This window comes from Aotus nancymaae, unplaced genomic scaffold (assembly GCF_030222135.1).
Source record: "Aotus nancymaae isolate 86718 unplaced genomic scaffold, 86718_ANA_hifiasm-v0.15.2.pri h1tg000033l, whole genome shotgun sequence".
Taxonomy (NCBI): domain Eukaryota; kingdom Metazoa; phylum Chordata; class Mammalia; order Primates; family Aotidae; genus Aotus; species Aotus nancymaae.
Genome location: NW_026988447.1, coordinates 13,107,826 through 13,126,141, shown reverse-complemented (window position 1 = coordinate 13,126,141; position 18,316 = coordinate 13,107,826). Strand labels below are relative to the sequence as shown.

General features: G+C 38.6%; 1 protein-coding gene across 1 annotated transcript in view; it reads right to left on the bottom strand.

Moving 5' to 3' along the window:
• Positions 1 to 18,316, bottom strand: part of DCHS2 (dachsous cadherin-related 2) — a 270,255-nt gene that overhangs the window by 100,924 nt on the left and 151,015 nt on the right. The window contains exons 4-6 of the mRNA XM_021666706.2: positions 5,453 to 5,689; positions 3,067 to 4,083; positions 101 to 288 (exon numbers count right to left, since the gene is read on the bottom strand). Of these exons, the coding sequence (XP_021522381.2) occupies positions 101 to 288; positions 3,067 to 4,083; positions 5,453 to 5,689 (1,442 nt within the window). The remainder of the gene's footprint in view (positions 1 to 100; positions 289 to 3,066; positions 4,084 to 5,452; positions 5,690 to 18,316) is intronic.

Sequence of the window (18,316 nt, the reverse complement as noted above, 5' to 3'; positions counted from 1 at the left end):
CCAAGACCGATGTGATAAATTCACATGTTTTACCACAAGATGGTGCTCAAAACAAATGACTAAAGATATTACCACTTCATTGCAAGGCCACTTCACAAACCTTCACGTGTAACTCGTTTCCAGGGAGACACTGGGGGAAGAAGGGCTTGTTATCATTGGTGTCAGTCACTGAGACGTAAACCGCCATGGTGGCATTTCGTGGTGGGGAGCCGCGGTCCGTCACTAGCACGGTCATCTGATGATGCCCCTGGCGCTCACGATCCAGTGCGACCCAACTAATCAACTCTCCTGCAGAGCACAAAGCAGACCAAGACACAGGCACTGTGTACCAGGCACACCACAGCCAGAACAATTTCCAGAAGGAAAACCAAATACAAAGCTTTGAGCAAACGTGCAACTTCTGAGCCCATCTACACAGAAGTTTGGCTCTATGGTACTGTTGAAAAAAATGTTCTCAAGTTGCTCCTGAAAATATCACTTTAAATTTGTTATTCTTTGTATTTCAAATTATTGTCCATCAATCATTTGAACTAAAAAAAATGAATTCATAAAAATGATAAAACTCTGTGGGCATTTAGTAATGATTTGGAAGATTAAAAACTGCTGTTTATCCCTCTTTATGCTGCTATACAGGATGATAGAAAGCACGTTAGCTCTGACACAAGTTCTGGATTGGGGCCCCAGGTTCCCCACCCCAGACATGTAATGACCTCTCTGAGCCTGGAACTGCTGTCAGGAAGAAATGTAATCACACATTTAAAAGTGTTGTGTAAGCTATACATGATTACACAAATGACAGTTATCGCTACTTTAACATAGTGGCTAAACACCTTTCTGAAAATCAAATAATATTCCTTAGGCAATGGTTTGTGTTTATGTACACAGGTATTTTTTATCTGACAAAATATACAGGTAGCAATGGATAGTGACTTCCTAAAAACTCTTAATGCATCAGAAGTTTTATTTCAAATATTTCTGCCTAGAGCTACACTGCCTTTGGTAATTTCCCTCATGTATCAGCCATGCAGACCCAGGCATAACATCTAACTGCCTCTCCCTGTTGCCAGGGGCCTTGCGAAGACAAGCGCTCAGTCCAGCAGCCTGTCTGCTGTGGCAGAGCTCTGCCAAGCATTGGTGTCCTCATCATTTATGAAAAAAAAATGTACTTGTGAGAATGTAAGCATGAAGCAGCTACCAACAAACATTTCTACGCTAAAAATTCTTTTTCCTCTAATATAAATAAAATAGCACTGTGTAAAAAAGAAAAGTGGAAACAAGGAATGAAAATGCAAATTCTCGTTTAGGTAAGTTGTTGAATTGGTGAGCTTAAATGCAGTATATATGATAACTGTTTACCATTAATTTATAAACTATATTTACAGTGTTTACTCTGAGGTTTTAATACAGATCATAAACACAACTACATTTTTTTAATTCCAAACTGTAATTCTCCTCTGAAGACCTTAACTTCTGAATGACAAATAGATTTTTATTCATAAAGTGAATCTGATGGGTAAGCAGCAGCCTTGGAGGTCAGGTGTGTAAAAGACTGTGCAGCTCATTTTGAAATCTTTTAAGATTTTGAAATCTTAACCAATGAATTGATTTCTAGTGACACCAGGGTAGGGTTCCACGGGAGCTCAAGTCCTGGTCACTTGAAAGACAGTCCAGAACACTGGATGTAAAGGGGATGTGTCTCCCAGGCTCTGGACACCTTCCCTCCACCCTGCCTTGCCATGCTGTCCTTGGGAGGAGGAACAGTTTACAAGCACATAATCTTATAAGCCCCTTCATACTCTTTACCCCTGAAAACAAACATGGCACAGCGTGTGTCAGGAATTGTCTCCTGTATTCATAGTAAGAAAACAGTCTGAGCTTAAGCTGCTTGCTTAAAGCCATACAATGAAATTAGGAATGGACACACCTGGTCTTCTCACAGGGGAGGGGAGATTATGGGGGAACCAAATGTAGTTTGCTTATTTAAAAAAAAAAAAAGTTAGCAAGTGAAATAGAAGACCTTGAAAACTACCTAGCCATATGGAAATAAAGTGCAAGCAGGGTCATCCTGTATACTCATACGGTTTGTGCCCTCGCAGAAGGAGTCTCAGCTTAGGAAGTGAATGAGAGAAGAAAGGCAGCTTGCAGCCTCCCTGTCAAGCCATATGCCCTGTGAAACCTTTCATCTGCTGAGAAAGGCCACCTTCTCCTAATTCACACAACAGAGGCTTGAGAACAAAGGCTTGAAGTTTATCAGAACTGAATGCAAAGTCTGTCCCACTAAAATCACCTGCCCAGGTTATGACATTGATGGTGTGTCCTGGACCTGTGCAAAGCGGTGGCTTCCTCTCAATCTTACCAGCTCTGTGACCTTGAGTATACTACTTGAGCTACCTGAGTCTCAGTTTCCCCAGCTATGCATTTGAAATATAAATATATTTCATTGTAAGGATTAAATAAACTCCCCATAAACTTATACAATATAAATTTTAAAATATAATGACTTTTAATATTTAATTTCTTAATTCAGACTTCAAAAAATTCACTGTAATGATTCCCCTTTTTCCTCTGGTTTCCCTGTCAGAATGAGAATGAGGACATACATTCTTAGAGTGATTTTGAAATCTTAACCAATGAATCGATTTCTAGTTTTACATTGATATTTATATTTCACAAAATACGTTTTGACTTTTTTTAAAGTCTACAATTGGAAAAGGATGGTTGCTAAAAAAAAATTAGCCTTTACACGAGGATATTTTCACTCCAGTTCTGACTATATCTTTAGTTCAGAAAAAGAACCATATATTGGCAAGATGTGCATGTCATGCAAAAAAGTATGAATCATTATAAGTGAAACTCTATTCAATTTTCACTCCATTTTTAAGATCTCACAATATAGTAATCAAATACCGTATTTATTAAAAACCATATTTCAATTGCTTGTACTCAGTAATGCTACACCTAACGATTTTTCTCAACACTGATTTTATTTTTATTTTTACTTAAAGACCAGTGTGATCGTACTCAATCCTCATTTTAAAGGAATAGGTGGAAACTATAAAGTGCTACCTGTATTAGGATTCATCTTGAAGAATTTTCCATCGGACAAAAGGAAATATAATAGTTCTCCATTCTTTCCAGAGTCCATGTCAATAGCTGTAATTTTGCCTATTACCCCTTGGGGAACAGGGCTTTCTTCGACTTTCAAAAACAACACATCGTGCAAGAAGGTGGGGGAATTGTCATTCTCATCCCGGACATGAACAATGACCGCAGTGCTCACATTTTGCAACAATCCGTCCTCGGGGATCCAAGCAAACACTCTAAAATTATATGTTTGGGTGGATTCATAGTCGAGCTGTCGCCGCAAATAAATCCAGCCCGTGTAAGGGCGGATTCCAAACACAGCAGAGTCTACGCTGGGTTCCAGCGAGTACCTAAGCGGCGAGGCTGCTCGCTGGGGGCCAAGTGGGTGCGCCTGTGTTTGCAGGATTTGTGTCGTCAGTGAGAGAGACTCGCTGACTTCCACTTGATACACCAAGTGTTCGAAAGTCCAGGATGGGCTGGGTTCGCGTTTCTCGATAATGACCGTCAGCAGCAGCAGGGCTGCCCGAGGAGGCACGCCGTGGTCCTCGGCCCTGAGAGTCAGCGTGCGCTCCCGGGGCTCGCCTGCGCCCAGGCTGCCGTTGAGGAAGAGCACCCCCAGGGCTCTGTCGATGGCAAAGACGCTCGACTGAGGGCTGGCGATGGCGTACCGGATGAGTCCATTCCGCCCACTGTCTCTGTCTTCCGCACGTGCGAGGTACAAGGCTGTGCCAGGCGGCGTGGTCTGGGATATTCTAATCTCATCCGAGGTCCTGAGGAACGCTGGGTGGTTGTCGTTGACATCTAGGACAGTTATGTTGACCTCCGTGCTGCTGCAGGCTGGGGCGCTGCCGAGCTGCGCCTGCACCGTGAGCACAACCACGGGCTGCGTCTCGTGATCCAGGGGCCTCCGGGTGCGAATAGTGCCCAGCCACGGGTGAATGGAGAACTTCCCGCCCAGATCACCAGAAGAAATCCTGTAAAGGATTGGTTCTGAGGAGTCTGAAAAAGAGAGAGGGGGCAACCACTGTATGTCAAAAGGGTAGACCCAGTGGAAACTTAGACATTGAAATATTAATACAATCATGCACTGCCTAATGACACTTCAGTCAACGATGGACCACATACACTATGATGGTTCCACAAGATTCTGACACGTATTTTATTGTACCTTTTCAATGTTTACATACATAAATCCTTACCATTGGGGTACAACTGCCTACAGCATTAAGTATAGTAATAGGCTGTGCAGGTTTGTAGCCTAGAAGCAATCGACTATAACATTTAGCCTAGGTGTCTGTTAGGCCACACCACCCAGGTTCATGTGAGTACACTCTGTGATGTCTGCACAATAACAAAATCTTCTAGTGAGGGATTTCTCAGAACATTTCCCATCGTTAAGAGACGCGATTGTATGTTCTCCATCTATGGAGACTATTGTGCAATGTCTTACTTCCTCTGCTCTCCAAGACCTGTTGAAAAGTGGACACATGGATTTAAGATTTTTTTGGTGTACAAAAAGAAGGTCCAATGGGCAAAGAGCAAGCTACAGGTTTCACAATCTTTTTTCATTGTTCTTGCATTAAAGGGAAAGATATTCAGAAAATAATTCAGATAGCTTTTTTATATATTTGAGGAAGTCAAGTTAAATTTATGTTGATGTTTCTCTATTATATCTGCCTATGAAGGGCAAATATTCTCCATAGAGATTGAAGGAAGGGAGAGACGAAGGAACAGGAGGGGACCAGGAGGAGGACAAGCTCTTTGAAGAGGTAGTTCATTTCTAGGAGGTTCACACTTGTAGAGTGTATCATTTATCCTGCAGAGGTTCCTCTACAAGTGTGAAAAAGTCACACACAGCTATTTGCTCAAGTACTACGTGGACTAGTAAGATTTTTTAAATCATTCAAATTGGTAGCATAAGGGAAATGTTTACTACTTTCTTTTAAGGAGACAGAATGACACCCAGTTATCTGAAAAGTTGTTCAGTATATACCAAGTGGGGAAAGAAGCTCTATAACAACAAATACAGAAGGATGCATTTTTGTCAAAAACTTGTAAATTGTGTGTGTGTGTGTGTGTGTGTGTGTGTTTTGGTGAGTGAGTTATAGGAGACATATACTTTGTATATTATAATCTGTATTGTTTTAAACATTCTTTAAAACATACCTATTATTTTTGTGATCAGAAAAAAAATTGTGGGATGGACAGAAACAAATGGAAGAACAAAGAGCAAGCCACAGGTTGTGTTATCTCCCCTGTTTTGACTTGCATGGAAAGAAGAAAAAAATTATTCAGGATTGCACAGGCTAGGAAAAACAAGAAATGTTCCAATAATGGACTTGCAGCAGCATAAGAAATAAGAACTTACTCAAGGGCTCTCTTGCTTTCACTGTTCCAACAGGACTATCTTCAGGCACATCTTCATAAACTAAAAAAGTGTACTTAGGCTTTTCAAACTCAGCAGTCACCAGAGTTGTCTGGAAAATGTGTATGGTAACGTCGGCATTAATGAGAGCTGCGATTCCACCACCGTCTTGAGCAGTGACCATCAGTGAAAGTGTAGTAGACTCCAAATGACTAAGAGGTGATGATAAATAAATAATTCCTGGGTAGGGAAAAGAAAGCATTGGTAAAACAGACAACATGTAACAAATACTGATGAGCAATAGTAACACCTGGTCGATTAAGTGTACTGTGATGTTTGATTTTATATGTCAACCTAATTGGGCCACAGGATGTCCAGACATTTGATCAAACATTATTCTGAGTGCATCTTTGAGGGTGTTTTTGGATGAGATTAACTTTAAATCTGTAGACTGAATAAAGCAGATCATCCTCCCAATATGAACAGGTCTCATCCAATCAGTTGAAGGCCTGAATAGAACAAAAACGCTGACTAAGAGAGAATGCCTCCTGCTCTCAATCTGGGGCATGGGTTTTTCTCCAGCCTTCAGACTCAGAAACACTGACTCTTCCTAGGTCTAGAGCCTGCTGGTCTTTAGTCTCAAACTATACCATTGGCTGTCCTGATTCTCAGGTCTTTAAACTGAGACTAGAGCGACACTGCCAGGCTCAGCTATGGCTCACCCTGCATATCTTGGGACTTGACAGCCTTCATAACCACATGAGCCAGTTCCTTGTAATCAGTCTCCTCATACATGTACACACACACACATACATCCTGTTGGTTCTGTTCTCTGGAGATGCACTGATACATGTATTTGCCAACCAAAGAACTTGAACATATTTGTGAAACAATGTCCAAATTATGTTAGGTAAGCAATATTTTCCTAGAGCTAAAACATTAGACATTTTAGAAGTATATAAAGACACTAGAAAAATGTAAATTGTGTTGCTTTTTTTAGGCCTTACCATATCACCAGCTCAAGATGACAGAACAGAGTATATCCCATAGTCCAGTATATTCTACTTCAGGCTAATGCGGGGTTGTAGGGTGATTATAACCTGCTCAAGTGCCAGAATCCCAAGTCTACAGGATGAAACTAAAATTTTATCTTCCAAGATGTTTGACATTTGCCCTGAACTAGACCATGTACGGTAGCTCACTTTTTCAACTGACTCCACTCCACCTTTGTTAGTAAGAAGATACAATACAATGGCTGGGTACAAGAAAACTTCAGCAAATGTAAAGACAATGGGGACAAGAGTGGCAAGTTAGACTTATGTATGTAGAGTGTGTGAGAGGAGAAGGTATTTATGGTTAAGTCAGGAAGAGATTCAGTAATACTGACAAAATAAATTATTTAATATTATTAATACTACCACTTAGTGTACTGGCATAAAAACATGAAAATAGATCTAATGCAATCAACTTAAGAAATGAACCTGTTAGTTTTATGTAATGAGAAAAATGTATGCAAACTTACTAAATGAATTTGCAAATATGTACGGCTGACTTTTATGGAATCCATCATGTACCATGAGCCATAACAATTAATTAAATGAATAAATACTGCAGTCTTTGCCAGTTTAAGAGAAGTTGGCAAAAACGTCAGGAATATCAGTTTCTGATCATAAAAAAGGTGACATCCATTTGATTTATTCCTTTTTTATATCAAGATCTGCCCTCTTGCAACTTCAATTACTTGTTTTATTTCTATTAGAAATTTAATAAAATATTATTATTAACTGAAATCAGATATCTTGCCTGACATGCTCTAAATACATCCTCGTTTTCCTTTTTTCCCTAGCTTTATTGAGGTACAACTGACAAATAAAATTATATATGTTTAAGGTGTATAATTTGACAATTTGTGATATATATATATTTCTCTATATATACATATACATACATATGTAACCATTTTATTTAATGATTCCTTATCTAATATGATTTTAAGTCATTTCTCTCACAGTTCCTTTCTCCTAAACATGGTCCAAGTTGATCATCTCAATTTTGACACCCAAAGCAAAAACACTTTGTTTCCAACTATTGCAAAGCAGAGTATAAAGACTCTTTATTAGAATACTATAAACTACTAATAAAACCAACTATTAGTACACCCGCACTGAGTACCATATTCACATTTGGTTTCAGACCGATTTGATGGTCCATCAAAGTACTCAGTACTTACCACAAAAAATGTACAAGTCAGATCTTTCCCATCTGTTATTGGTGCAGTTTTTAAAAAATATTGTTTTCTTATTAAAGTCTCTGATTGATTGAAAAAATAAAACTTGAATATACAAAAATGTGTACAGAGGAAAAGAAAAAGTCCCTCTACCCCAACCATTCCACTCTCCAGGTATATATTCTTCCAGGGCTACTACTAAATTCGAATTACAGAGAATTTTGAAAAGATTTTATGTTGACCCGTGATGATTACGACAGTGAAAAACTTAGTGTCCGCCTCAACACAACCTGGTCTTTCAGCATCCCGACTGACTCCTTCTGAACTATTTTTATTTTGTGTTAGAATAGTGTTCTTGAAATCCAAATCTAGACACATTGATGGCTCCCCACATTTTCAGGGTAAAGCTCAAATGCCTTATCTTAACATACTAAGCCATTTATAAATTTGTCCTCTCCCTCTCTGCAACCCCATCTCACAGCTCTCTGTGCCATAGCTCTCTGTACAGTATCTTTTGCTCTAGGCAAAGTGAACAACTTGTAATTTCCAGAAAAGACCTTGCTGTCTTCTATCTGGATTGCTACATCCTCTTCCCAGAATAACTTCTTCATCTTCTTTGATGTAACAATTTCTAGTTATATTTTCTTCTATTATTTTTTTTTGAGACAGAGTCTCTCTCTGTTACCCAGGCTGAGTGCAATGGTGTGATCTTGGCTCACTGAAACCTCCACCTCCCAAGTTCAAGTGATTCTCCTGCCTCAGCCTTCCAAGCAGCTGGGACTACAGGCATCCACCACCATGCCCGGCTAATTTTTGTACTTTTAGTAGAGACGGGGCTTCACCATATTGGCCAGCCTTGTCTTGAACTCCTAACGTCATGATCTGCCCACCTCAGCCTCCCGAAGTACTGGGATTATAGGTGTGAGCTACTGCTCCTGGCCTCTAGTCATATTTTAAAACATAGCTCAAGTCTCACCTGGTACAGCTGGCCTTCTTTTACCCTCCACTTAGCTCTAGCTACCACTCTTCTATGACCCCACAGCAGCCTGGGTATATGTGCCTATTATGAACTTAATATGTTTTATTTAATTACCAGGCTATAATATTTTATATCAGTCCCTCATGTACCCATTAGCTTACTTAATGATTTATAAACAAAGTGAAAAGACATTTTGAATATATATAAACAACAATTTACTATACATAAGGAGAAGAGAGTTCTGTAAACAAAATGAAAAATAACTAAAAGATAGATTAGCAGTGGGAAGGGACAAGAAATTTAGATAAGAAAGAATAAAATGTTAATAAATATAATACCACTCAAAATCACTTAAAATAATGAAAATGCAAAATTAAAACAACTACATCATTTTTACCTCTAATGTTTCCCTAAAATATTTAAGTGACAATACCCAGAGTTAATAACAGACTGCAATTTATGTACACTCTCCAAAAGGCACTTTGGTGATATTTATCAAAATTTTAATTGTTCACATTCAATAACTCAGAAATCCACCCCATAGTTGTGTAAGTACACAGAAATAAATCGAGAGGATATTATTTGGAACACTGAAAGTGACCTTAATATCCATCAAGAAAAGAATGAATAGTTCACTCCATTGCGGTCTATCAATACAATAAAATACTATGTAGCATCAAAAAAGAATGAAGTACATATACATGTTTTCATCTAGAAAGACTTTACATGCTACATTTTATGTGAAAAACAAGTTGCAAAAGTGAATCTATGTTATCAATTCATTGTGCTTAAAAAAATAATGTCAGTACTGCATGTATTAGGCAGGATTCTCCAGAAAAACAAACCAATGGTATCTCTCTCTCTCTCTGTACCTATAGATATCTATAGATCTTATATCTCTCATATCTACATATAGAGATAGATAGACACTAACAGATACATATAAAATGAGATTTATGATAAGGAATTGGCAAAATTGTGAAGTCTGAGAAGTCCCATGTTCACCCATCTGCAAGCTGGAGACCTAGAAAAGCTGGTGGTATAGTTTGAAAGCCTGAGGGCATCAGTGGTATAGATTCTAGTCAGGGTCTGATGGCCTGAGAGGCAGGAACACTAAGGGCAAGAGACTGATGTCTCAGCTCGAGCCGTTAGGTAAAGAGCAAATTCAACCTTCCTCCACATTTTTGTTCTTTTCAGGCCCTCAGTGAATTAAATGATGCTTATGCATTCTAGGGAAGGCCATCTGATTTACTCAGTTCACCAATTCAAATGAAAACCCGCTCACAGAGACACCCAGAAACAGTGTTTAATCAGCTATTTGGGCATCTCATAGACTATTCCTGTTAACACATAAAATTAATAATCACATGAACAAACGTTTTAAAATCATAGTGTATCTATTTAATGTAAAAGAAAAATTCATAAAATCCTGCTGAGAATATTTGATGACAGAACAATATGTAAAGTATATGGACAAGCACTAATATGTATACGATGTGTGTACACACAGAACTATGCAAACTGAAAAACATGAAAGGATAGGAACTGTCAAGAGAAGTCATCTTTGTGTGTTGAGATAATTTTACTTCTTACATTCCTACAGTTTAAAATTTTTAAATAATAATTATACGTTAACTTTGTAAATGAAAAATAAATAAAGATATTCAGAAAAAAAGATATGTTTGGTTATTTATTTGACTATTTTTAGAACTATGAAAGAAAGTTGTAAACTATAGTGAAAACTTAGATTGGACATTAAAATGTGGGCCTTTAAAAATAATTCCAGGCCGGGCACAGTGGCTCACGCCTGTAATCCCAGCACTTTGGGAGGCCGAGGTGAGTGGATCATGAGGTCAAGAGATTGAGACCATCCTGGCCAACATGGTGAAACCCCATCTCTACTAAAAATACAAATATTAGTAAGGCATGGTGGCCCGCACCTGTAGTCCCAGCTACTTGGGAGGCTGAGGCAGGAGAATCGCTTGAACCCAGGAGGCAGAGGTTACCGTAAGCTGAGATCTCACCATTGCACTCCAGCCTGGTGACAGAGTGAGACTCCATCTCAAAATAATAATAATAACAATTGCAGAGCATACTTCCTTAAAAATAGAATTTTTATTCTACAAAAAGTTTTAAGGACGACTATCATGGAAATTTCAGAACCAGCAAGTAGAGCTATTTAAGGGAGTTATTTCCATTAAATTAGTCCCTGGGGTTAAAATAAAGATGCTCTGGAGAAACTGTCTATATAAAGCTGAACATGAAAAACAACGTTTCAAATCCTCAAATTACTAACGTGTGCCACAATAACACATGGCAGATTGTGAAGTCTAATAAAATTAATATCTACACTGTATTCACTCTGCTACTGAAAAGCATTCTCTCTGGTAGAACAATTCGGTGTGTAATTATCACCCCCTCCAAATCCCTAAACTGGCATTTTTTAATTGAGACAGTTTAATAATAGGTTTGATGATTTGACAACAGGGAGCAAGAAGCAACACATCACTTATTTTATCCTTGATACCACCTAGAACGTTAGTCCATGAAGCAAAATTAAGTTTCTTATTATCTTAACAAAATTTTACTGATGAATGTTCATTTTATCTGCCATATTATGAGTTATCAAATACATTTGAAGGAAAGGTAAAAAGTAAAAAAAGGAGATACAGCATCATAAATAGAGAGTTAGACAAATACAATCTTTTCAAGAATCTTTACCCTTAAAGAATGCATACAAGCCAGTCAGTAACTAAGTGTAATGCCAACGAAGTCGGCAAACAGGAACTGTCAGATATAGGTGAGCAGGAGATAACAAAACTTAAAGTTGTATGTAAACAGTGAAACATTACACAAATGTTAGCCATTATGAAGAGGGCTTAGCTTAGAACCTTGCGTATGGTAGTCACTCAAAAAAATGAATTTATGTGGGTGGAGGATCACGAAACTTACTTCTCAAAGGAAAGTGCCTTGTTAATAATTATAAAGAATATTTACAAGTATTTCAAAACAGCACCATACAAGCACCTAACCACATAAGGTAAATCTCTGCAATCTCAGTTTTCCACTAGGTTTTAAAAAGAAAATGCTTGTTATCATGTTCCTCCATTTTCATTTAACAGAAGTCTTAGAAATAGAGACCATAACTCTAGGGGTGTCACGTTAAGATGCATATACAGTATGCAAATACACTCATATATACATATACACACATACACACACACACACATTATCTATCTATCTATCTATAATAACACTGATCTATCAAAAATTCCCGTGTAGTAATGGGATTATAAATACTGTGTGAACAAAAAACCTGTTCATCAATTGCTAGGCGCTAAGTAATTTTTCAATAACATCAGAAACTCCACTGTATTCTGTGCATATCCACAGGCTAATCCCTTAAACCTACCATGGTTATACCTTAATCCCCCCAGTAATAACAGACAGAATCAGTTCCTGTCTGAAAGTGCTCAATTCTTGGGTTAATTAATTCCAGAAGCCAAAAGTTTAGTCTTTTTAATTTCATTTTTTTTATTAAATGAAAGCATTATATACAACTAAATATAACCATCAAAGGAAATCAACACAATTGGTAAATTCACTTGTCTTTGAACTTGAAGGGCTTTAGTGATACTGTGGGCTTTATTCCAGTCCACTGCAATAAGGCCAATACTACAAAAGAGCAAGACACAGAATTTTTTTGATTTTCCAGTGCATTAAAAAGTTATGTTCACACTATGTTGTAGCCTATTCAGTGTGCAATAACAGTATGTCTAAAGAAAACAAGGTATATACCTTAACTTAAGAATACTTTATTGCTAAAAAAATGCTAATGGTCATTTAAGGTTTTAGTGAGTGGTAATCTTTTTGCTGGTGGAGAGGCTTGTCTCAGTGTAGATAGGTGCTGACTGATCAGTGTGGTGGTTACTGAAGGTGGTGGTGGCTGTGGCAATTTCTTAAGACAACAATGAAGGCTGCCACTTTGATCAATTCTTTCTTTCACAAAATATTTTTTCTGTGGCATTCAATGCTGTTTGATAATAGTTTACCCACATTAGAATTTCTTTAAATTTGAGCCAATCCTCTTAGGCCCTGCTGCTGATTTATCAACTAAGTATATGGAATATTCTAAATCTTTTGTTGTCATTTCAACAATGTTCACAGCATCTTCACCAGGAGTAGATTCCATCTCAAGAAACCATTTTCTTTGCTCATCCAAAGAAGCAATTCCTGATTAGTTCAAATGCTATCATGAGATTGCAGCGATTCAGTCACATCTTCACGCTCTACTCATAATTCTATGTCTCTTGCTATTTTTAACCACTTCACTGAAAGTCATCTATGAGGTTTGGAATCAACTTTTTCCAAACTCCTATGTGAGCCTCCTTCCATGAATGTTGATATATCAACCTCCTTCCATGAATCACAAATGTTCTTAATGGCATCTAGAATGGTGCATCTTTTCCAGAAAGTTTTCAATTTATTTTACCCAGATCTATCAAAGGACTCACCATCTATGGAAGCTATAGCCTTAGGAAATGTATTTCTTAAATAAAACACTTGAAAGTCAAAATCACTCCTTGATCCATGGATTGCAGAATGAAGCGGGATGGGTTGGAGGCATTAAGAAAAAAACCTCTTTGTACATCTTCATCAGAGTTCTTGGGTAACCATGTGCATTGTCAGTGAGCAGTGATGATCTGAAAGAATTTTTTTCTGAATAACAGGTCTCAACAGTGGGTTTAAAATATTCTGTAAACCAGGTTGTAGACAGATGATGTCTGTAAGCAGATAACGTTTGTCATCCAGGTTCTGTTGTTCCTTGTATAAAGTATAGTCAGAATAGACATAGTATATTTCTTAAGAGCCCTAGGACTTCCAGAATTATAAATTAGCATTGTTCCACTTAAAGTTACCAGCTTGCATTAGTCCCTAATGAGAGAGTCAGCCAGTCCTTTTAAGCTTTGAAGCCAGGCATTGGCTTCCCCTCTCTAGCTATGAAAGTCCTAGATGTCATCTTCTTTCATATAGGCTGTTTCATCTCCATTGAAAATCTACTGTTTAGTGTAGGCACCTTCACCAATAGTCTTAGCTGGATCTTCCCGATAACTCGCTGCAGCTTCTCCATCAGCACTTGCTGCTTCACCTTGCACTTTTAGGTAACGGAGATGGCGTCTTTCCTTAAACCTCATGAACCAACCTCTGCTAGCTTCAAATTTTTTTCTGCAGCTTCCTCATCTCTTTCAGCCCTCCTATATTTAAAAAGAGTTAGGACCTTGCTCTATGTTAGGCTTTGGCTGACGGGAATGTTGTGGCAGTTTGATCTTCTATCCAGACCACTCAAACTTTCTGATTCAGCGGTGAGGCTCTTTTGCTTTCTTATCATTTGTGTGTTTGCTGAAAGGAAAAGCGTAAATTTTTCCTTTACATTCACAATTTGGATAACTGTGCAAGAGGCCTAGCTTTTGGCTTATCTGCCTTCTTTTGACATGCCTTCACCACAGCTTAATCATATCTCATATCTAGGTTTTGATTTTAAAATGAGAGAGATGCCACTCTTCCTTTCACTCCAACATTTAGAGGCCATTATAGGGTTATTAACTGCCAGAGTTCAACATTGCTGTGTCTCAAGGATTGGGGCAGCCTGAGGAGAGCCAATGGGCGAAGCGACCAGAGCACACACGACATTTATCAGTTATGTTCACAGTCTTTCATGGGCACGGTTTGTGGTATCCCCAAACAATTACAACAGCAATATCGAAGATCACTGATCACAGATCACCATAACAGGTAAAATCATAATTAAAAAGTTGGAAATATTGTAGGATTATCAAAATGTGATGCAGAGACATGAAGTTTCCCCATAATGCTAGTAAGTTTGTTTGAGGAGAGTTGCCACAAACCTTCAATTTGTAAAAAACACACTATCTGTGAAGCACAATAAAGTGGGGTATGCCTGGAGAAATAGACCTGGCTTAGATCTGAGCATGGCTGCTAGGTCATTTACCAGCAAATATGGATATCTATACATTCAATCACTTCCTTCATTTCTTGAATTATATTCAATATATTTGTTTTGGTCAGGGTCTAATCAAGGAAACTGAAACCATCCTAAGAATTTTAGAGGCCATTTAATTAAAGAAAGTGATTACACAAGTGTGGGAAACCCAAAAGAATAAGAAGGGGATGATGAACAGTAACTGCAAGAAACTGTGACCTTCTCTAGGGTTGCAGAAACAGAAGGAAAAAGGCACTGTTGCTACCTCTACCAAAAAGAGGAGAAGGGTGAGGTACGGTGTGTCTTGGAGTTCTGAGGCAGTGCCACAGGGTTGGCATCCACAGCTCTGAGGCATCTCTATGCAGCTCAGACTCAGGTGTCTCAGAGGGTTATTGCAGAGTTATGTTCAAGCCTTTAAAAGCAGTGCCCAGCAAGTACTTGGGTCACCATGGTGTGGCTGCTGTAACCCGAGGAGGCCTGGTGAGGGCAGTGCTCACAAAAGGCCTTGCGTGCCTGATGACAGCTGATGGTGGCATTCACAGGAAAACGGTGCAGTTGGTGCCAAAGGACTTGGGAGGAATACTAAATACAGAAGAAAGCATGAAAAGGCCCCTTATCTCCTCCTCCTAACTTCCAGTTTCCTGCCAGTACCTCCCAGATATGAAAGCAGGTTATAACAGTATATTGGGGCGTCAGTCACCATCTGGCTGTGCCTTCTCCCAAGATGTCTAGGTCCCAGTTCTGCAGGGCCTCCTCACTAATGCTAAGTTTTGACGACGCCTAACGTTTAGCTTAGTTCCCCCAGCCTAGGGGTGGTACTTGCTTCCATCATATGTTAACCTCGGTGTTTCCTTTTTGCCTTTTCTGTCTTCAATTACCCATTTTACGAACTGTCCATACTGAATTATTTCTGTTACTATAAATGTTATTGTTTCTGTTTTCCTGACTGGATGCTGACTGGTACTGATCTCACTGATCCTACTGGCCTGGCTTGATTTACTAGTTAGAGGAAATAATCACTGTGGCTTGAAGGGATGCGATATCTGACTGATGTCACCTTGTTCACATGTCAAGGTTCTCCAAGCAAATAAACAAGTGCATGCTCAGCAGACAAAAACTACGAGTCCTAATTAGGCCACCCTTACAAAACAAGCTCTTGTCATTCTGTCTCAACTCCCCCACTGTTTCCTTCACGAAACTTATCACAACCTGCGTATTTTCTGTTTTCCTGCTTTTGTTTGTCCCCCTTCACAAGTTAAAGCCCCTGACGGCAAGGACTGTGTCTGTCTTATTCACCGTTACCAAACCGGGTCTGGCACAGTCCCAGGCTCAGAAAAGGTGCCAGTAATTATTTGTTGAATGAATTAACAAATGAACAAACCAACCTGGAAAAGTCATGGCTTGAGATCAGGCAGAATTCCACAAAGAAGAAAGATGTCTTAGTCAGTTTGGCTGCTATAGCGAAAGTACCGTAGACTGGGTGGTTCACACTTCTGGAGGCTGGGAAGCCCAAGATCATGGTACCGGCAGATCAGTGTCTGCTCAGGGCTGTCTTCCTGATTTGCAGACAGCCATCTTCTTGTATCCTCACATGGCAGAGAAAGCAAGCTCTAGTTCCTTTCTTCATAAGGCCACTAATCCCGTTGTGGGGCTCCACCCTTATGACTTCATCAAACATAATTAACTCCCAATGATGCTATCTCCTAATTCAATCCCATGAGGGGCTAGAGTTTCAACATATGAATTTTGGTGGGGCACAAACATGTAGTCCATAGCAGAATAGTAATGAGGTGTCAGAACTCCAGACCAAATATTTACATTATCATACACCTGTAACAATTCAGAGTGTGTGTTACCAAGGCAAGGACAGATCATAGAAGGGAAAAGATAGTCCCTACAAAGACGCTAGTCAACTTAGGTGGCAGTCATGATGTTAATGAAGGAATTCCTCTAGGTCCTGATGTATTATATTTAAAAATCAGTCAACTCAGAGAAGGAAAAACACCCCACAACAACTTTGTCCCATGCAATGTAAAGTTTCAGTGGATAAGATCAATTTTGTGCCTTTGGTAACAACATGTCCTTATTTAGTCAATATATATAATTATTTTTAATACATTATACATGAATCCTACCTAATTGCCAGTTTAATAAAGGAAGTCACCAGATCAGGTGCCTATGTAAGTAACTCTTCATGCTTAAATTCAAATTCATGGGACCCTGAAAAGTCATTTATTGAGCTGCTTCTACTTAAGACCACAAAATCCGTCCCTGGCCAGTGGGAAGCGATCTTATGTTAAAAAACTATAGAAAAATAATTCATAACTCCTAGATAGCCATCAAAAACATCTACCCCATATTTAAGTCTACTCATTTGCATTTTAAACCCATAGTCCCCCTCTTGATGTGGAGTATTTACTATAACAAGCTGCAAACTTTGTGTCAAAAAACTGGACATTCAAAATACAGATTTTTTATGATAATGTCTGACTTCAGATTTGTGTGTATCTAACTCTTGTGAACCTGCCTAGGATGATATATTAAAGATATGTCTGTGACAGTTAGAAGACCACTTTAATCAACGTGATATATTCAGAGGATATTATCATTATTTCGGTTTAAAATATGAAGTCTTCCTCCTGCATCATACTGCACAAACAAGGGTGTGAAGTTTGTGCTGTTTTTAATCCTTGTCTTCAAATGCTATGAATGTTAGATTTCTAATTCTATATGCTAATTTTATGTTCTCAGTGCTAGGTTTATTTGGGAATGATTTTGATTAAACCTTAGCAGAACCAGACTTCCTACATAAACCTGGCATCCTAGATATTTTCCATATGGGGAACTGCTTCTTAAAAGCAAGGCAATAAGTCTATGATTTAGAGTTGATGGAGTAAGAAAGGAGCATAGAGTCAGATTTTTGGCATCAGATACAGCTGGGTTCAAATCCTGGTTCTATCAATCCCTAGTTTGATCTTGGGCAGTTTCTTAAATGCTCTGTGCTTCTGTTTATCACTTTAAACAGACTGAAGAATCAGACTAATATCATTTACCATGCAGAACTGCTGAGAGGATAAAGCTACATCATGTATATAAGCAAAGTACTTAGCGTAGTGTCTCACAAATACTGACTCCTTAATACAATACTAGTTCCCTTCCTTCTCTCCTAAAGACTACAAGGTGTTAGATGGGTAATTCCATGTACCAATAAATAATCAGTAATTAATGATTTAAAATATTTTTGGGAAAGGGAAAGTAAAAGGAACTGGAGTAGCATCAATATTTCACTGCAAAGCATGTATAGGAAGTCTGCTAGAAGAGCTAACCAGTGGCCCATCTGTCCTGGCAGCCTGCCACCAAGGAGCTTTTTGGAGGAGGCTGTAATGACACTCCTTATTTCAACATGTCCAGCCCCTCTACTTAAATAGTACAGATTTCTGGTCCATAGATTTATCTAAACCAGTCCTGTATGGACGGATGTATATTTACCATTTGTCTCACTATTGTACAAGGTGGACCCACTACTGTAGATTTGTCCCACTACTGTAGATAGCAGGCTCTTATAAGTTTGCATGTGTTCCCCTAAGTTAATATTTCAAAATCTTTTCAATAAACCTTCCTGGTTTTATAAAGGAAAAACCTGTGTCCTGATACTGACAC